We start from the raw sequence: 18,296 nt of genomic DNA on the forward strand, positions 1-18,296 counted from the left end.
GACGTCGGTTGTTGACCGGCGTGTGTTTCGGTGTCCCGGTGAAGCGCCGTTCGGCGGTCTCCGGTGGTGACTCTTAGCGGTGAAGACCGGTGAATGTGCGACGCGTGTAACTCGCTTGGTGAGGTTTCAACACGTGTTCTGTACTCATTTCAGAATCGACGCGTGTTCATCACGTGTTTTAGTGCTGCGTTTTTTTATCCGGAAGGGTTTTGTCCTGGGTCAGTCTTGGGTCTGCCTGTTTTATAGGCCATTGTTGGGCCTTTAGGGTTTAGTCTATGGTTGAATGTATGTTTTTTGGATCCCATGTTTGGGTTTTATGTTCTTGTATTTTGGGCTTTAGTCCCTTTAAATATCACTAGATGGCAAAAAAAAAAAAAATATTCTGAAAGAACTGTATTATCTATACCGCCATACGAAGAGAGAGGATAAATGCCAGTTAAATAATGTACTAAATAACGAATTTAAAATGCATAGTAAGAATCATTTTAATAAAATAATTACATTTTACACAATTGCCAAGTTGATATAAACGTTGCGTATATATGCAGGTATTATATTAATATCATGTAGGTCAATCTGTGTGCTTATATAAAAGACTAAAGAGAGAAGCCGTACGTTGTTACAGAGCAGGAGGACCACATAAAAGAAGATAACAGAGAAAGAAGTCTCAATCTCTTACAAAATTTTGGTCTTCAGGACCACAGAGAGAGTGGCTTGATAATCACTTTTTGTGAATCCTCGTACCGCCTCTGCCGGATCCCTAGAGGTATATTTTATGCCTACTATAAGACTTCTTTTTACCAATGTCAATGTTTTATTTGTTCGCTAAAGTTTCATGACGTATTGCTCGGATATATTAACTATATATACGTGGAGCTCTATATCTTACAATAAGACATCTAATGACTAATTATTTAATAATTAGGTTTTGAAATACTTTTTTTTTTAGGTTTTGAAATACATCCTAAACAAAAAAGGTGCATGTATCATTAAGGTATATATAACGTCCCAACTTTAGGCTTTTTTTTTTTGAAAAAACTTTAGGCTTGTTTATATTAGATATTTTGTAATCTCCTGTTTATATTAGATACTTCTGTAAGATAGATTTCGGATCTGTATCTGCGTAGGCTTGTGGTACTTTAATGGATAGTTTGGCCAACATTGTACAGCTGTTCGGCTGTCATGAGAACATCTCACCAACCAAGTAATAAAATCTATGACAGTATATGTTTGTAGAATGGATAACTCGTGAACGCGTATACTAGTTACATTGGTAAAAGTGTAATCTATAAGTGTAGAATATCTCAGAGTAATTGTATAAAATATCTTTTATGTATTTATTTTTATATCAATTTATTTATTTTTCACGGAAAAGGGGCAAACAGCTGGGCAAGTTATAAGAGACAAGTAATACCCAGTTGTATCAACTCAGTCACAGTCGGTTATAATAAAATAGATATTCATTCAAAAAAAATATAATAAAATAGATAAATTCATTTGGACAATCGTTACCTTTTTTTTTTTTTTTTTTGGAACACTGACAATCGTTACCTCTTACAAATACAAAAATATGATGTAAGAAAAATAAAGAAATAAAGCTATACAGTGGACGCAAACTAGGTGTTAGCCTGTTAGGATTCCTTTTACTTAACAAGTCACGGGAGGATTCTTTCACAACTCCTAGTAGTAGTTTCTCTGTGTTTCCTGACGTGCATGAATTTTTCTTTTGGTAAAGACTGACGTCCATGAATTCTGAAAGGAAATACAATAAATAAAACAAATAAATACGAAGAAAAATCCATCTAAAACTGTAGATAATAGGGATAAAGGTGAATCTCTTCCTAATTTCATCAGTAATACTGTAAATAATAGGGATAAAGGTGAATCTCTTCCTAATTTTATCAGTAATCCATTTTCACACTATAGGCATATGTATGCTGGTGTTATCATAATCCTATAAAGCATATGTAAGCAAACATCTATCATATTTCATCGCTATTCACATTTATCATATATACAAATTCCCTAAAATCAAGTGTCAGTTAAATTTGTTTTCTTGGTCAAATAACTACAAATTTAGGACTAGGAATAAGGCAAAGAAAAACAATATAAGTCGGTAATAACTTCAACGGGTGGCCATGTGAAAAGCAAGACGAAGTACAGAGAAAACTGGGATTTTAAATAGTATTTTGAGATGGTAACAATACAAAAAGATATAATGAAACAGCTAAGAACGTAACATCGATCGTCAAAAACCCGAATGCATCTGAAAGAAACAGATTGTCGCCTATTGTATCTTTAAACACTCTAGCTTTTAACGTATATTATATTCATATGTATGCACACTTACCAATACATACACTGCATACGATATGTATATAGTTTATGATAAACTCTTGTTTATTTTAAATGAAAGTATCCAGTTTGCCCAAAAAAAAAAAATGTATGCACACTTACCAATACATACACACACTGCATACGATACACGAACAACTTTTTAACGATCAAAAGGAAGTATTCCCTTAACATAATCTACCAAAATTTAGGTGTTCACAAAAAAAAAATCTACCAAAATTTATGATATATAACTTTCTTTAAAAATGATATTTTTGATGGGGTCTAAATGTCTAATTGATAACTAAATGGATGATTTTGATTATCATACTACAGTTGGTTTGTGTTTACACAAACTTACGTATGTTTTTTTTTGTTTACTCGTCATTTTGAATTTTAGATTTTATAGTTGAATACATTATATACTGTTTGATGTGTTTTGTCTCATCATTCGAAATCTCAAATCAAAGACGAATTCTACTCTCGACTCGGACAAACAAAATATGTTTGGCCTCTATTGCATGACGTCATGATAAACTTACAATTATCTAAAAGCAACCAGGTTCGCCGATGTTTCGATAACATATTTGCTATTTAATAAATTTATGAATAGCCGATAAAATACTTATCACCTTTTATCATATTTACAGCAGAAAGCAGGACAATCATAACCTGTATTTTTCCACTTAACTATTTCCCGGTTTGGGCCTACGAGTGTTTCACTTTCACAATACCTTTTTGTTACGTTACAAATAGTGTACACTTTCTCTCGGAACCGTTACAGTAACACCGGCGTTCCCTTTTTTTAAAAAGGTTATGTATTAGATTCTAATCACGATTGATATAATTTTCTCATTAGATTTCACATCAACGATGGGCAAACCAGTTAGTAGATTATAACATCCATGACGTAATTTTGGTAAAAAAAACATGACGTAGTTTTGGTAAAAATTATGACGTAGAATATAATCAAGAACACAAGTAAAAGAATTTTATAAACTGGGTTGCATATCATTTGCTTTGGTGATTATTGTGAATCAAGAACACAAGTAAAATAATCTTTAGAAATTCAAAATTCCGGAAAACGCAGTTTTGATTGTGAGTTGGTTCAATAATGCAACGGTGATATCATTCCTAGCTATTGCTTGGTATATCATCAAATATATGCAAGCCCAGTTTATATAAATTAGACTGCCTCTTGGAACACGTGTTAACAAATCGACCGTACTTATATACAAAATTATTATATTTAATTGAGAACACTGAACACTACAGTAGTGTAACTTAATATCTAAGTTAAAACAAAAAAAAAAGTTTATTGAGAAACCAGAATGTTTCTCCTATAAATTCATTACAAAGAACTCCCACAAGTCACCACAGAATCTCCTTTTTTTCTTAATACCATAATCCAAAGAAACACGAGAAAGAAAAAAAAGTTTGAAGTAAATATGGATCAAGAAGGATCACCACAAAGTAGGCAAGGTCGTTCTCCCTCCGCCACATCGAACTCTACGGAACCGGTCCGGACGCGTTGGTCACCTAAACCGGAGCAAATCTTGATACTCGAATCCATCTTCAACAGTGGTATTGTTAACCCACCAAAAGATGAAACGGTAAGGATAAGAAAGATGCTAGAAAAATTTGGTGCAGTGGGAGACGCAAACGTCTTCTACTGGTTTCAAAACCGGCGGTCACGATCTCGCCGGAGACAGCGGCAACTTCAAGCCGCCAATGCTGCAGCCATCGCCACCAGAGGAGTTGAAGACCCCCAGCACATGACTACCATGAGCATGCATCATCCTTATCGCAACAACGAGATTGATTTGGGATTTGGAAGTTGTAGCAACTCGTCAGCTAATTACCTTTTTAACGAGTCTTCATCTCAAGTCTCTTCATTTCTACTCGGCCTCTCTTCTTCCTCAACAAATGGTGGATGTGAAAGCAACAATGGCATGGGTGATCTCTTCACAATGTATGGCCATGAATCTGATCATCATCATTTTCATCATCCCCAGCACAGCTCAAATGATGCATCAATTTCAAGCCCATCTGATCAGAACTCCAACATCCACTACCAACAAGGTGAATTATTCATTTGCATGGCTCTTTTTTGTTGTTCTTATCTGTTTTAATTTTGTTAAAAATGAATAAAAGGGTTAATGACGGTGTTCATAAACGGAGTTCCTACGGAAGTAACAAATGGAGCAATAGACATGAAAGCAATGTTCGGTGAAGATTTGGTGTTACTTCATTCCTCCGGTCTTCCTCTTCCTACTGATGAGTTTGGCTTCTTGATTTCTTTACAACATGGCCAATCTTATTTCCTGGTAACTAAATTTAGTTTGTTCTTATCTATATATTTTATACATAAACTATTAACAAAAGTATTAATAATATAAATATATTGATTAATGATTTTCAGACCATTTTGTGTTAGTTACGAGATAATCTGATTTTTTCTATAAACTACCGTTCCCTCTGTTTCAATGTTTCAATATAGATGATGTTTTAGAAGAAATATTTTGTTTCAGTTTACATAAAATTTTGAGGTTTCAAGGTTAATTTTAACTTTATAACAAAATATTCAACCAATTATATTTTATAGTTTTTTTTAAACTATATTTTTGAAAATGTTTTTTTTCTTAAATTTAATATTTTTAATTTTTATATACTAAGATAAAACATCACGTATTATGAAACAGATAGAGTAATACACAATATGTAGAAGATTCGCTGAAACCTAATTTTGGTCAAGTCCTAATTAAATGTCTGCTAAATTAATCTCAAGAAACCATTTCACTCTGTAACTGGCTGGAGCATAAAAGTTTCTGCATAAAATATAGTTAAATATATCTCAATTTGATGATTGTCGGTTAACTGAATATCATATTGTTGTAGAAATTAATATCTGTAACTGAAGTTCTTTTATTTAACTAAGTTAAGATTGATGTCAGCTCATGTACACACTTATATAAGTATATATACAATCGTAGGTTAACATAGAAAATAATATATATATATTATAAAATTGTAAAAGTACATGGTTTCAAAACAAGTATGTATTTATTTTTTATAGATAAAGAATATAGCCTGTTGTTCGAAAAAAAAATATAGCTAAAGACCACTGAATGTGACTTGTGAGCTACGTTGCACGGAAGCTTCATCGGACGTCCGCTTCCCGCTTCGGAACTGGAATCAGAATCAGAACCTTGTGGAAGCTTGCGGAATCTCGCTTCCAAAACGTTTTTAAAATATTCTCTTTAAAAACTTGTTGGAAGCTTACGATTCCGTTTTGGAATCACGCTTCCGTTTTTTAAAAAAATGCAATGTATATCAATGAAATATAAAACCATAGTTTTAATCTATATAAAATAAAAAAAATAATAGTAATGAATATTGAGTTATAAATATACAAATATTAAAAATAATACTATAAATTATCTTTATGCATTGAGATTTTTTATTAAAGATATAGCACATATTGAAATATATTGTGTCAATTATTTATGAAGTATTAAAAATAATTAATATAATATTTTTTGTAAACTTCATTTATGTGTATTTTTACAGTTTTAATATAAAATCATTTCAAAATTATTATAAATGAATAAATGCGTTATTTCAAATTTAAATCATATAATTTTTAGTCCTAATTTTTTTTAAAAAATTAATATATATATATATATATATATATTTATTTATTTATATATAGATATACGCTTCCAACACGTACCCGCTTCCTAATATTTTAAAAAAATTCACTTCTGCGCTTTTTTATGTTTCCGCTTTCATGTACCCGCTTCCGTTTCTGTGTAACATAGCTTGTGAGTATTTTGGTAGAAGATTTAATTGTTTTAGTGAGTTCATTGCCAAAAGAGACCTCGGGAAATTATATTCTCTCTTGGTCAAATAAATAGACGATGTGAACACTTTCTAGAAATACAAAATGTTTTAATCATTCCTTGTTAGGGTTTTTCGATATTTGTCATCAATTAATTTAACTAACACAATTATAATTATAGATATTTTATTTAACAAAAATTAATTTTAAATATTTGTTTATTTGATTTCGTTTTATCATCGACAGGTACCAAGACAGACATGAACTGGCTAAGCTTGTGTGCAACTTGCAAGTTGCAACATATACAGTCGATTATTTTGTTTTTACTTGTATTGATTTTGCGTCCACCGTGTATAAATGTAGATTAATATATATGTTGGACTCGTCAGATATTTTGTTTTCTTGTCGATTCTTGCTCGCCCGAACGCAAACCTTGACTAACAAAACAAGCAAAAAATCTTAATTGGAGATCTACTTTGTAAAATGTCCAAGTTAAACTAAAGATTAATTAGCTTTTAACTAACGTCAAATCTATAAAATGAATCTTAGTATATACAAGCTGGTATTAACTTATTTAACCATTGGGTGAAGGGTGTTTAGGAATTTCGAACTTGGATATATCTTTCTGGATCAATGCTTATTTTCTTATACTCATCAGGAGGATGAATTTTAAAACGTTTCCTAAGTGTATACAAAATAAAATCTCTTTGGTTTGGTAAGATATGTCAAAAATAATATATCCAAGTGAACATTTAAATAAGGACAATTTTCTCAAATAACTATTTTTAAGTTTCTGTCATAAAAAAAATCTAAAAAAATCAAAATAGTTCATTTTTCTTTTAAAAATTTTAATATTTTTTTTTAATTTGAAATCTTATCTTTAAAATTTTAACTTTTAATTCTAAATCATAAGTATAGATTAGTTAATCCAATGATAAAAATACACTGTTTACTTTTTAATAAAATTTATTTTGAAAGCTATTTTTGTGAAAATAAACTAAAAATAACTATCATAGAGAATTTCTCTTTAAATAAATCTCTACGAATAAGAGTGTCAAGGTATTATAAGAAAAAAGAGTGTCAAGGTATAGATGAATAACACTTAGGGTCTGACTGGTTCAAACGCAGCGGTTGCGGTTGCGGCTGCGGACGTTTGCGATTGCGGGTGATTGCGGTTTTTAAAAATTTGTACGACTGGTTCTGCGGTTAGAAATTGGTGTGTTTGCGGGATACTTATGACTGATTAACTACCAAATACAGCTGCGATTAAATAATAAATTAACAATATTTATATTTTATATAATTATAAAAATATCAAAAATCATAATATTATAATAAATATGTAAATTATATTTTCAAAGTTATAGTTTTAAAATTTTAAAATTATAGAAAATATTTTTATTTTAAAATTTTTTAATATTAATTAAAATATAATAGATATATTTTAGTATTTTTATAATTTCATTTTAAAAAATTAATTAAATATTTTTATTTTTGTATTTATATGGTTTTTTTTTAAAAAAAGAAAAAAAATTATCCTCCCGCAACCGCAAACGGTAGCTGGAACCAGCTTTTGATTTTAAAAGGTTCGGAGCGGTTTGAAGCGATTTGTAGTGGTTTGTATGATTGTTTCGAAACGCTGTCAACCGCTACCAAGCGCAAAAGCTGCGTTTGCGGATGGTAGCGGAGAATCGAGTCAAGCTCTTAGTAATACCAAAATACACTAAGGTTTTGACTGGTTCAAACGCAGCGGTTGCAGTTGCAGTTGCGGGAGTTTGTGGATGCGGGTGGTTGCAGTTTCTAGCGGTTTTAAGAGATTTGTACGACTGGTACTGCGGTTAAAAATTGGTGCGTTTGCGGGTGACTTATGACTGGTTAACTACTTAATGCAGTAGGAGTCAAATAATAAATTAACAATATTTACATTTAATATAATTATAAAAATATCAAAAATCATAAAATTATAATAAATATAAAATTTATATTTAGAAATTTATAATTTTAATTTTTAAAAATTTATTGAAATTGTTTTAGTATAAAATTTTATAATATTTATTAAAATATTATAGATGTATTTTAATATTTTTATAATTTCAATTTTAAATTTTTTATTAAATATTTTTACTTTTGTATATATATTGTTTAAAAAAAAGAAAAAAAATTTACCCTCCCGCAACCGCCCGCAACCGCAAACGCTAGCTGGAGCCAACTTTTGAATTTATGAGATTCAGAGCGGTTTGAAGCGGTTTGAAGCGATTTAAAGCGATTTGAGTGATTGTTGCAAACCGCCGATAACCGCTACCAACCGCAAAAACTGCGTTTGCAGGTGGTAGCGGGAAAACCAGTCGTCCCCTAATTAAGCGTCATTGACCGCTAGGTAGTTTTTCTATTTGGGGGAAATTTTTTATCAAGGCCACTTCAGTGTGGGCTTTATTAGGCCCTTTGTTTTACGACTGTAACCTTTGTTTTACGACTGTATATTGGTCTCTTTTGAATTCTTTGGTCCCAACTAAAGTATATGGCTCATATAAGTAGTTGAACGGACACTATGGGCCCGACCCGACCCAAGCCGAGTAACTGAGATTTTTTAAAACACTCATCTCTTCTTATTGAAACTAAATTTTTGAGATTTTAAAAGAGCATCAGAGAAGCTCTTCCTCATAATCTCTCATACTATAATAACAAAATATCAGTTGATAAAACAAATAAACTTTAAATAAAAAGATAGCTCAACCAGTCACTGCATGGCAACACACCAGAAACATCCTTCGTAGTTTTTGCAACGTCTCTAGATAATGAGACGATTCGTTTCTCGCTTTTCTCTTTTCTCTATTTATATTTTTTTTTTAAATGCTGAGAAAATTGGATGAGAAACTCACCACTGCAGGTGCTCTACTAACACTCATCTCTTCTTATTAGTTCAATTCTTACTATAAAACTAAATTTTAATCACATAACTAAATTATATTAAATGATAAATATTTTTGTTGGGGAACTCTAGAAAGTTTCTTATGGACATTGAATAACTCTCAATATAATTAATTAATCAAGAAGCTCCAACTCCAAGAAAATCAAAGAAGTAAAAGCCACTCTGCATCTCCACTTTCCTTTCTTCACTGACTGTGATTGTGTGGTGATTTTGATGGTCCATCTTTTTACTATATTTGCCATTTACTTCTGCTCTCTGCACACACTGACCATCTTTACCTGCAAAGATTATCAATATAATTATTTTAGCCCCACGTGAAATTTTGTTGTATTGAAATAGCAACGTGACATTGTACTACAACTCCTTATATAAATAATACCTGTATGTACTATTACGATGTAAAACACTGTTTCTTTCTCTCTTGTCATTCAAATTTGTAATTATTGCCATATATATGAAAAGGGATGACATTATCAGAAGTGGTCACTCCTCGTCGGTTATATAACATGTATGCCAAAATCATCGTTTAATGTGCTTTGAACATTTTAAAAACATCTTAGCAAGGCTTGATTCTAACATAATTCTAGCGAAAATAAGTACGTAGGTGGTTTCAACAAGTAATGTATTATGTATATGCCGATCATGATCAACGGTAAACTCCAGTAAATTTTAAATATGATCTCGACCAAGCACTGACCTAAATCACTATAATTAACTAGATTCACGAAAACGCTTTTCAAGGAAAACCAGGGAAGAAAGGGAAAAACATTTCAAGTTTCTATACTAATCATATCTTAAGAATGTCACGAATATCATTTCTTTCTAAAAAGAGACAAAGTACTACATAATAAAATAATAAAAATAATAAAACAAGCAAACAAATGCATAAATTCTTACCTGGGACAAGGGTACTATCGTAATTCAAGAAGCGAGCCTGGTGAGTTGAAGAGGGTGGAGTGAGAGATAGCTCCGTCGTACAAGTAGAGACAGCTGAAGCATCTTCATCGTCTCCGTCATCATCTTTCTCGTTGAAGACAGTACCATTCGCGACCGTACCGAATAACTCACCGTGATTATAGCGGGACGAGGAAGAGACTATTTCAGCGTTTCCTGACGGTGCCTGAGGAGTCTGCATTTGACGTTGTCGTTGACTCTCTCTAGTCCGTCGAGACATGATGACGTGCCAATGGTTCTTGACGGCGTTATCTGTCCGACCCGGGAAGAGACGTGAGATCAAAGCCCACTTGTTGCCATAGGCTTGGTGAACAGCTAAAAGCCTAGACTCTTCTTCCTCGGTGAATGCTCTCTTGTTAATTCTTGGATCAAGTTGGTTAAACCATCTCAATCTACAACTCTTTCCTAAAATCAAAGACGCAACATTAATTACCATTTAAAAATATTAATTAGTTACTGTCAAATATGTCACTGATGTGTATGATTGAATACATATCTTTTCCACTATATATATAAAGATGTATACGTTTTACTAGTAGGCATTAATTTTGGAGAAAATCTCCTCTTTTTGGTCAAATGGAGAAAATACTTATTTCTGAAAAAAATGAAAATCGGATTTTTAAAAACTTAATTATTTTCTCTTAGTTAAAAGGATAAAACATAAACGAAATTTTAATAAAAAGATAAATAAAAGTACCTGATCTACCAAGAAGGTGGTGAGCAATCACGTTCCAGTTTTGGGGGCCAAACTGGGCAACAAGCTCCTTGAGTTTAGCATCTTCTGTTGGTCTCCAGTGTCCTCTTGAGCATAGTTTGGAATATATTCCATTTTTGCCCCTTCTTTTCAAACCATTTCCACCCCTCTCTTTCTCATGTTCATCTCCTGACTCCAAGACTGAGACTGATTTGTCGTGAGGATGTTTTCTTGCGAGAGAGAAGTTGGGGTGCGAGTGTGGTGGAGATCTGAAGTTGTTTCTTACTTCGAATCTTCTAGAGTAATTGATGGTATAATTACCTGTAAGATTGTTCTTAAGGAGATTTGGATTCATTTTGTTCTTTCTTTCTGAGGCTAGAGATTAGAGAAAGAAACCAGGAAAAGAGAGGGGAGAGCACTTGAATTAATGGCTTTCCACTGTTTATATGGTGGAAGAGGAAAATGAGATTCTCTAATTTTTTTATGGATTTATGTATGAATTTGACTGACATGTATTCGCAAGCTACTATATATATAGGATTAGTTTCACACCATATATTCATATATATAATATTATAAGAATCTGACGATGACTTGTTATTCAATTTACTTGAATTTTTTTATTGTTAGCTGGTATATTTACATATCAAAAAGTTGTATGGATTTTTTTTCTATCACATATCAGTATCAAATATATTTTTAACTATCATCTTTTTATTTACAGATGTTTATAATTTTTTTTTTGAAGAACTGATGTTTATAATTTCATTCCAATCGTTTTATATTGTTATGTATGCTTTATCATTTGAACTAATACTTTTAGTCGTTAATGGTCTTGAAAAATCGGTTGTAGAAAAAAAAGAAAAAAAATCGGTTGTAGAAAGGATCAAAGTATGATAATTTTTTTTTTGTTTGTTTAAGAGTATGATAATTTCTCATCACTGTTTTATACGAGCTGCTCGAATTTTTTTTTTCTTCTTCTTTACATGTATTAGAAGATTTATGCTAACGTTCTTCTTCAGGTTGCATTTTCTACTTGGAGAAAATTTCGAATAATATGATACTTTTGGTTTGAGTTCATTCTCTCTCTCCACACGTGCAAAAGCAAGGGTTTGGAAAGTCGGTGGGTACGTGTGGTGATGTTGCATGCAAAATGAGACCCGCTCGTGCGTTTGGAGGGTTCGATGCCTGTAGCCCCCACAGACTCGACAGTCTTGGAAACTCCAAAAAACAGTTTTGAAACGCTCGTATGGCACTACTATACACACATTGATATATTGCACGTGTGCACGTACGAACGTGTGGGTGGGAGTTAATTATGGGATAAAAACAACAGAATCAACTTTTGTCTGTTTCGGACACAAAGCAAGAAAAGATCTTAAAGGGAGATAAAGTAATTGCTTTTCTCAGTTTAACGTATGCGAATGTGTGTGTGTATAGACATATATTTACGAGCATATAAGTGTTTACTACTTTCTTCGTTTCAATATAGATGATGTTTTAAAAGAAGTATTTTGTTTCAATTTACATGAAATTTTAAACTTTTAAGGTTAACTTTAACTTTATTTGAAACTGTTCAATCAATTAGATTTTACGGTCTTTTTTATAATTGGTTAAATAATTTTAAAAGTATATTTTTAAAAGTGTTTTTTCTTAAATCTAATTTTCTTAATTTTTGTGCACTAAGACAAAACATTAAGTATTATGAAACGAGGAGGGTATAAATTAATCGTGAATAGCTTTTTTTTATCAACTTCGTGAGTAGCTCACCAACTAGTTTTAAGTACTTCGAGAATCTATTGAACAAAGGGCGCGAAGCCGTTTTAGATGGATACATTTTCCTTATATATTCATAATTCATTGCACTCAAACACACTTCTCTACTTATCCAGTGAGCTCAAACTATGTTGTGCGACAATTACTGGAAAACCTAAAAGAAATACCAACTCTGTTTAAGACTGTTATTGTTCAATGATATGGACTATGTTGTTCTTCTTAAATATTGAAGTTTAATTGAAGTAAAACATGTGTGCACAAAAAAAGAAGAAGTAAAACATGATATCCTTATGTATTAGATTAATTGAATGGTCACACATTAGAATGCAAAAGTGCTTTTGTCTTTTACAAAATGGAGGGGTTAACAAAATGTAACTGAAGTCGAACTTGGAATTAATTTCAACAGAAAACGCAGACAACGTAAAATATAATACAACGAAAAGAAACGTTAGAAAACAAAGAAAAATACCCAAAAGATTATTTAATAGTGTCTTGTTTTATGTGAGTTTTGTTTATGAAACGGTTTCATTATAATTTTGAAATCTTCTGCTGACGACAAAGAAAAAAAGTCGTGTACCGGCGTGGAATGACGATATGATGAACACGAGCGGATCGTTTTGCTACCTAACACATGTCCCGTCATCTCGTATTTCCGTTTCCGGGTTTTAAAGAAAATATGCTCGAACCGTTATGGACCATTTCCTCTTATTTTTTTATTTGTTGTCTTGCATAATAATTCTTTTTTTTTCTGGAAATATCTTGCATAATAGTTCTTTATTGACATTTTACAAACTGAACCTTTCGACCATGGGATAACTTTTTCCAACGACCATGAAATGTATGGAACTGTAATTCTTGTTTTATCTCTTTTTACTTGTTGAAATGTAAATTTTTTTATGAACAGTTTACAAAAAGGGGCGTAATCGATTCTTGCTTAATCTTGGATATTTATAGATAATATGAAAAACATGTTTAGTATGGGATTTTGTTTTATCAGATGTTATCAACTTTCTTTTAGGGGTTAGATTTAGGAGTATAGCTTATTTTTCTGGACGTGGAATATGATTGATTGGTTCTCTAGTTAGTTTGTGGATCCGTCAGAATCTCGGACTAAGTTTGTTATTTGATAAAGTGGTCGATATATTTGTTTGCAATTAATCAGTGTTCTCTTTGCATACTAAGTTTAAACTTTATGTATGTGATCTTGCACATCAACCAAAAAGTTCAAAATGGTCAGTGGTTTTGATCGTTTGGATCAAATTTGAGATTTTTAAGGCTATAAGCATTTCTTAAGAAATTTATTAATTTTTCTATAATTTTGAATTCCTGTACCTATGTATAAGCCCTCTAAAATTTTTGGGAACCAAAACAAATATTTCATACGGTTATTCTCAGATTCAGCTTTGTTCATCGTCGATATTATTGTCGGTCAGAAATATGTATGATCATATTGTTTTTCTATCATTCTCACATGTGCAGTTTGGTCAAGGGACTTATATTTTTCTTGTCCTTTTTTGGATAAGATCTTTAGCAATTATGGAATCACAAAACAAAAGGTGGAGAGAGGAGGAAAAATCGTTACTCCAAATACTAAAATAATAAAATTTCGGTAATCATGAGATAAGCCACACTACTTTCAGTCACTTAAAGAAAGTTTCTTGATTAGTTTACAAGTGGACACTTTAACTAATTTGAGGAATTTAGGGCTTTATCTCATGCATGATGTAATGACATAAAGTCTCTTTATATGTATAGAATTTAATTATACATCATGTAAAAGTTGTTAGCGGGTTCATTGCATTTGTATCATGTATATAACGAACATATCACATCAGTGTACACTGTAATTTATTTGATTTAATACATTTTGAGGGAATTATTGTGGTTTTATACCTTACGGACTAAATTGGAAGTCATTATCGAGGCAGTTAATTGTCCACGCACCCACTAATATGTTAGTCCACATGGATCCAAATAACAAGTTTAGTTAATCCAATGAAAATAGTTTGATGTAAGCAAAAGTATTAATCAAAATAAGCATTAGTCAAAAGTTGACGGCAGTGATCGGCAACTAACCACACCCAATTCTTAACTCGCAATGATTTCCAAGTCGAAAATAACACAACAATTATTATCTCCGCTTTACTACCTTTGAATCATTGATGTTTTATATCTTTTATTCTTTTACCTTAACTGCTATTTTAAGTCTAATGTATTTTTATTGCTATTATTAATTTTAAGTTTTTATGGTACACGTTTTCTAACTAACAACTTATTCGAAACGATTTTAGATTATTTACATTGTATTTTCAACAGCAATTTTGTAAATTGTGTTGTTGCTTGATGTGTGGATTTTATCATTCACGAGTATAAGGTGATTCTTTTATGAGCGATCTCTGTAAGTGTAGAGCTGGAGTTCTTGAAGAGTAATTTGTTATGGGAGGTCCACAAAACTCCAGCACATCGACGGAAAGATGTAACAGGAAACTCCCACAGGTGGTGGTAGACATATCATCTGGCGAGATTTGACCAAGCCGTCAGCGAAATTAATGGAAGCAGCTAGGAGAATTGCTTTTGTCAGCTGTATGAAGCTCCAAGCTTCTTGAATAAACGAACAGTTAGAAAAATAGGTATGCTCTCAATATAGACTATAGAGCTTTACGTTGACGACAAAAAAAAAATCTCGTAAAACCACAAAAATGTTTTTGATAAGTCACAAATCAAATGGCTTAATAAAATGTTGACAACGCAACCGTTAAGTACATCCATGATGTTAAGCCCATATGGTACAAACAGCCATGGACTTGCTTCACAATGGAGCCCATGTAAGCCCATCAGGCCCATACTTTATAGAAAAAAAGAGTAGAAATAATTATTTCACGGTTCACTGAAAAAATCTAATCCTCCGCCGAACGGTGTCGCCGTCGAAGAGGAGAGACGATGAACAACTCCACCAGAATCCTCTCTCTCTTCTCTCCTCCTCCTCCTATCTTACGTGGCCTCTTCATCAGCCGCTTAACCAATCTCCGCCGTCTCCACCGTCTCGCCTCTGCTCCTTCCTTCGTTAACTCATCCCATCGACGTTCTCCGCTGTCTTTTCCGCCGCTTATCCCCACGATACCTCCCGGGCGGTTCCATACTCACCGAGCTCGTACCTCCGCCTCCGATTCTGTTCCTTCTCATCACCACCAGCTGCCTGAATGGGCGGAGCTGATCAAGTCTCTCTCCAAAGCTGGTTACTTTACAGATTCCGGTTTTGAAAACGAGTTCTTTCCCGGTTTACCAGAAGAGCTTCTCCGTCCGGGTATTGCTTGCTTGGCTTTAGCTCGTGATCGACCCGAGTTGCTTGAGTAAGTTAGCTGACGTTTCCATCTAGTTTAAACTCTCATTTCGTCGGATATCGGTTGAGTTTGTTTTGTTGATGTGATTAGAATGGTTTCGAGGAGAGATGTTCAAGTGGTGGTGGAGAATGTGAAGCCGTTCTTGTTTAGGACAGGTCCTGATTCTCTCAAAAGGATGAGGCTTTACCTAACAAGTGGTCGTCAGGGCATTGGTAAGGTAAAAAAAAACTTACTCTTTTAGAGTTGGTAGCTTACAGACAATCTCGTTTCAGTTTTGAGATTGTGTCCTGATGTTTTGATCCTTTGTGGTTTGGATTAGGTAGTGGATATGGATAAGGCGAGTTCAGTGGATTTGATGAGGCTTCTTTTGAGTTATGTTGTGGATTTTGCTTATTCTGAAGGAAGCAAACACCATGACCGAGAGATCATGGAGTCGGCGGTTCGAAACCTTTTGAGCGAGATAGCAAAGATGAGCTTACGTACTCCTGAGTCGAACGCAATGCAAAATAAGTTCTCGGAGAGAAATGGAGGTTCATTTCAGAAGAACGTTGAGATGAAACGAGGTGATTGGATTTGCTCGAGGTATGAATGAGTTAGTTGGATTCTTAGAGTAGCCTTTTGATGTAAATCTCAGAGTACGTGTTGAAATGGTATATCACTGACTATACACTGTCTTTCATATGGTGTGGGAACTTGTTGAAACAGGTGCAGTGGCATGAACTTTGCGAGAAATGTCAAATGCTTCCAGTGTCATGAAGCAAGACCAAAGAGACAGCTAACTGGTAGCGAATGGGAGTGTCCCCAGTAAGCAATTTTTTTTTCTCTGGTTCTTTATGGTTAATGCTTCGACAAATGGTGACTTCAACTTTTTCTTGTTTGGTTTCACCCATCAGATGCGATTTCTACAATTACGGTAGGAACATAGCCTGCTTAAGATGCGACTGCAAGCGACCGAGAGACTTCTCACTCAATTCAGCCAACTCTGCTTATTCGAAAGATCCTGAACTTGAGAGAAGACTGGTGGAAAATGAAGAGAAAGCACAGAGGTGGTTTAGTAAACTAGAGCACGGTGGTTCTGATGCAAACAGTGTTGATACAGATGAAGATTTCCCGGAGATTATGCCTTTGAGGAAAGGAGTGAATAGATATGTTGTTAACACGAGAAAAACACCTCTTGAGAGAAGGCTGGCCAATGCTGAGACAGATGGAAACTCGAAAGGGAGTGATGATAAGGCGTTGGGAACTCAAACGAATAGGAGCCTGAATGAGATTCTTGGCTCTACATCCTCTTTGGCTTCTTCCAGGAGGTTTGAATCTTCTCAGGTAGTTAACTCTGATTTTGTCCCCTTCGTGCCACTACCTTCCGATATGTTTGCCAAGAAGCCTGACAAGGAGGGCACACAGAAAGGTCAAATGGACGATGTCTCAGACGACAATGGAATCCTCTATAAAGAGGACAAGTCAAGTGGCAAAGAAACAGATCAACCTGAAAAAGATGAGAAAGGATCAGATTGGTTGAAGAAGATCACAGAACTGCACAAGGTTTCTGATCCTGAAAGCTTAATAGCGGAAGAGAATTCTCCTGAGAAAATACCAATGCGTAAAGGAGAGAATCAGTATGTGGTTAGCAGGAAGAAAGACCGTTCACTGACTTCTCCAGCAAACAAGAGACGAATGTCCATTGAGACAAAAGACTCAGACTTTGTCCCTTTTGTCCCTTTCCCACCTGACTATTTCGCCGAACACAAACAGCCGGAGGAAACAACAACAACAACAACAGATACTATTTCAGCTCCCGTTACTAAAAACCCTTCTCAGGTAGTACAAAAAGAACCTTCAAGTAGCATTCCAGAACCAATGGCAGGGAATATCAGAAATGGAAAGAGCTTGGAGGGTTCGTTAGTGAAGGAGCCTGACTTGTTGGACATGTCGGAGGAAGCTAAAGCAGAGAGATGGTTTAAGCGAGTGGCTGAGATTAAGAACATATCAGAGCTAAGTCAGATCCCTGACGAAGATTTCCCGTCGATTATGCCAATGAGGAAAGGAGTGAATAGGTTTGTCGTCAGCAAAAGAAAAACTCCACTAGAACGGCGTTTAGCTTCTCAACGCCAGCAGAGAGATCCTCCTCCATTCACCGATTCTGATCCAGCCAGTAACAGAGATGCATGAACTTGTAACATAACAATTTTTGTACCACTATTTTATTATTTATTACAAATTATGAGATTTATTACATCTATAAAGTAATAAACAAAATTATTTGGACATTTACAAAAAAAAAAGAAAAAAGAGTAAGCCTGAGACTAGAAGAAAGCATCTTTCTTCCATATAACTAACTTCATCAACCAATACCTTCATGTAATAAACAATTAAGGTATAATGCAAAGAGCATCCTAACCAACTCTTGAAGCCAATAGCATTTTCATT

The 18,296-nt window shown here is 33.6% G+C and overlaps 3 protein-coding genes across 4 annotated transcripts; 2 read left to right on the plus strand and 1 right to left on the minus strand.

The window, feature by feature from the left end:
* Positions 1-3,654: 3,654 nt before the first annotated feature.
* Positions 3,655-6,567, plus strand: LOC106385827 (WUSCHEL-related homeobox 12-like). 2 transcript variants are annotated; one of them, XM_013825726.3, is made up of 3 exons: positions 3,656-4,416; positions 4,489-4,661; positions 6,422-6,567. In XM_013825726.3, the coding sequence occupies exons 1-3, from the start codon at positions 3,783-3,785 to the stop codon at positions 6,437-6,439; spliced, it is 825 nt and encodes a 274-aa protein (XP_013681180.2). In that variant the 5' UTR covers positions 3,656-3,782; the 3' UTR covers positions 6,440-6,567. The 2 variants fall into 2 exon arrangements, with proteins under 2 accessions (XP_048598176.1, XP_013681180.2); XM_048742219.1 differs by lacking the exon at positions 6,422-6,567 and having other exon boundaries at positions 3,655-4,416; positions 4,489-4,817.
* Positions 6,568-9,118: 2,551 nt separating this feature from the next.
* LOC106385519 (transcription factor MYB56-like) lies at positions 9,119-11,220 on the minus strand. The gene is made up of 3 exons (XM_013825434.3): positions 10,756-11,220; positions 10,002-10,463; positions 9,119-9,382 (listed from the first exon to the last, which is right to left on the minus strand). The coding sequence occupies exons 1-3, from the start codon at positions 11,105-11,107 to the stop codon at positions 9,222-9,224; spliced, it is 975 nt and encodes a 324-aa protein (XP_013680888.2). The 5' UTR covers positions 11,108-11,220; the 3' UTR covers positions 9,119-9,221.
* Positions 11,221-15,387: 4,167 nt separating this feature from the next.
* On the plus strand, positions 15,388-18,136 carry LOC106387749 (zinc finger protein VAR3, chloroplastic-like). Its single transcript, XM_013827659.3, has 5 exons — positions 15,388-15,878; positions 15,960-16,086; positions 16,189-16,451; positions 16,575-16,673; positions 16,763-18,136. The coding sequence occupies exons 1-5, from the start codon at positions 15,469-15,471 to the stop codon at positions 18,036-18,038; spliced, it is 2,175 nt and encodes a 724-aa protein (XP_013683113.2). The 5' UTR covers positions 15,388-15,468; the 3' UTR covers positions 18,039-18,136.
* Positions 18,137-18,296: the final 160 nt, after the last annotated feature.

The sequence above is a fragment of the Brassica napus genome, chromosome A10 (assembly GCF_020379485.1).
Source record: "Brassica napus cultivar Da-Ae chromosome A10, Da-Ae, whole genome shotgun sequence".
Lineage (NCBI taxonomy): Eukaryota > Viridiplantae > Streptophyta > Magnoliopsida > Brassicales > Brassicaceae > Brassica > Brassica napus.

What these genes read in the sequence shown, in the direction of transcription:
- LOC106387749 (XM_013827659.3), top strand. Translation starts at nt 15,469, where the DNA reads ATGAACAACTCCACCAGAATCCTCTCTCTCTTCTCTCCTCCTCCTCCT. An exon ending in GGTGATTGGATTTGCTCGAG is followed by an intron (nt 16,452 to 16,574) that starts GTATGAATGAGT and finishes TTGTTGAAACAG; the next exon opens with GTGCAGTGGCATGAACTTTG. An exon ending in AGCGAATGGGAGTGTCCCCA is followed by an intron (nt 16,674 to 16,762) that starts GTAAGCAATTTT and finishes TTCACCCATCAG; the next exon opens with ATGCGATTTCTACAATTACG.
- LOC106385519 (XM_013825434.3), bottom strand. Translation starts at nt 11,107, where the DNA reads ATGAATCCAAATCTCCTTAAGAACAATCTTACAGGTAATTATACCATC. An exon ending in CCACCTTCTTGGTAGATCAG is followed by an intron (nt 10,464 to 10,755) that starts GTACTTTTATTT and finishes CTTTGATTTTAG; the next exon opens with GAAAGAGTTGTAGATTGAGA. An exon ending in CGATAGTACCCTTGTCCCAG is followed by an intron (nt 9,383 to 10,001) that starts GTAAGAATTTAT and finishes TAATCTTTGCAG; the next exon opens with GTAAAGATGGTCAGTGTGTG.
- LOC106385827 (XM_048742219.1), top strand. Translation starts at nt 3,783, where the DNA reads ATGGATCAAGAAGGATCACCACAAAGTAGGCAAGGTCGTTCTCCCTCC. An exon ending in CAACATCCACTACCAACAAG is followed by an intron (nt 4,417 to 4,488) that starts GTGAATTATTCA and finishes AATGAATAAAAG; the next exon opens with GGTTAATGACGGTGTTCATA.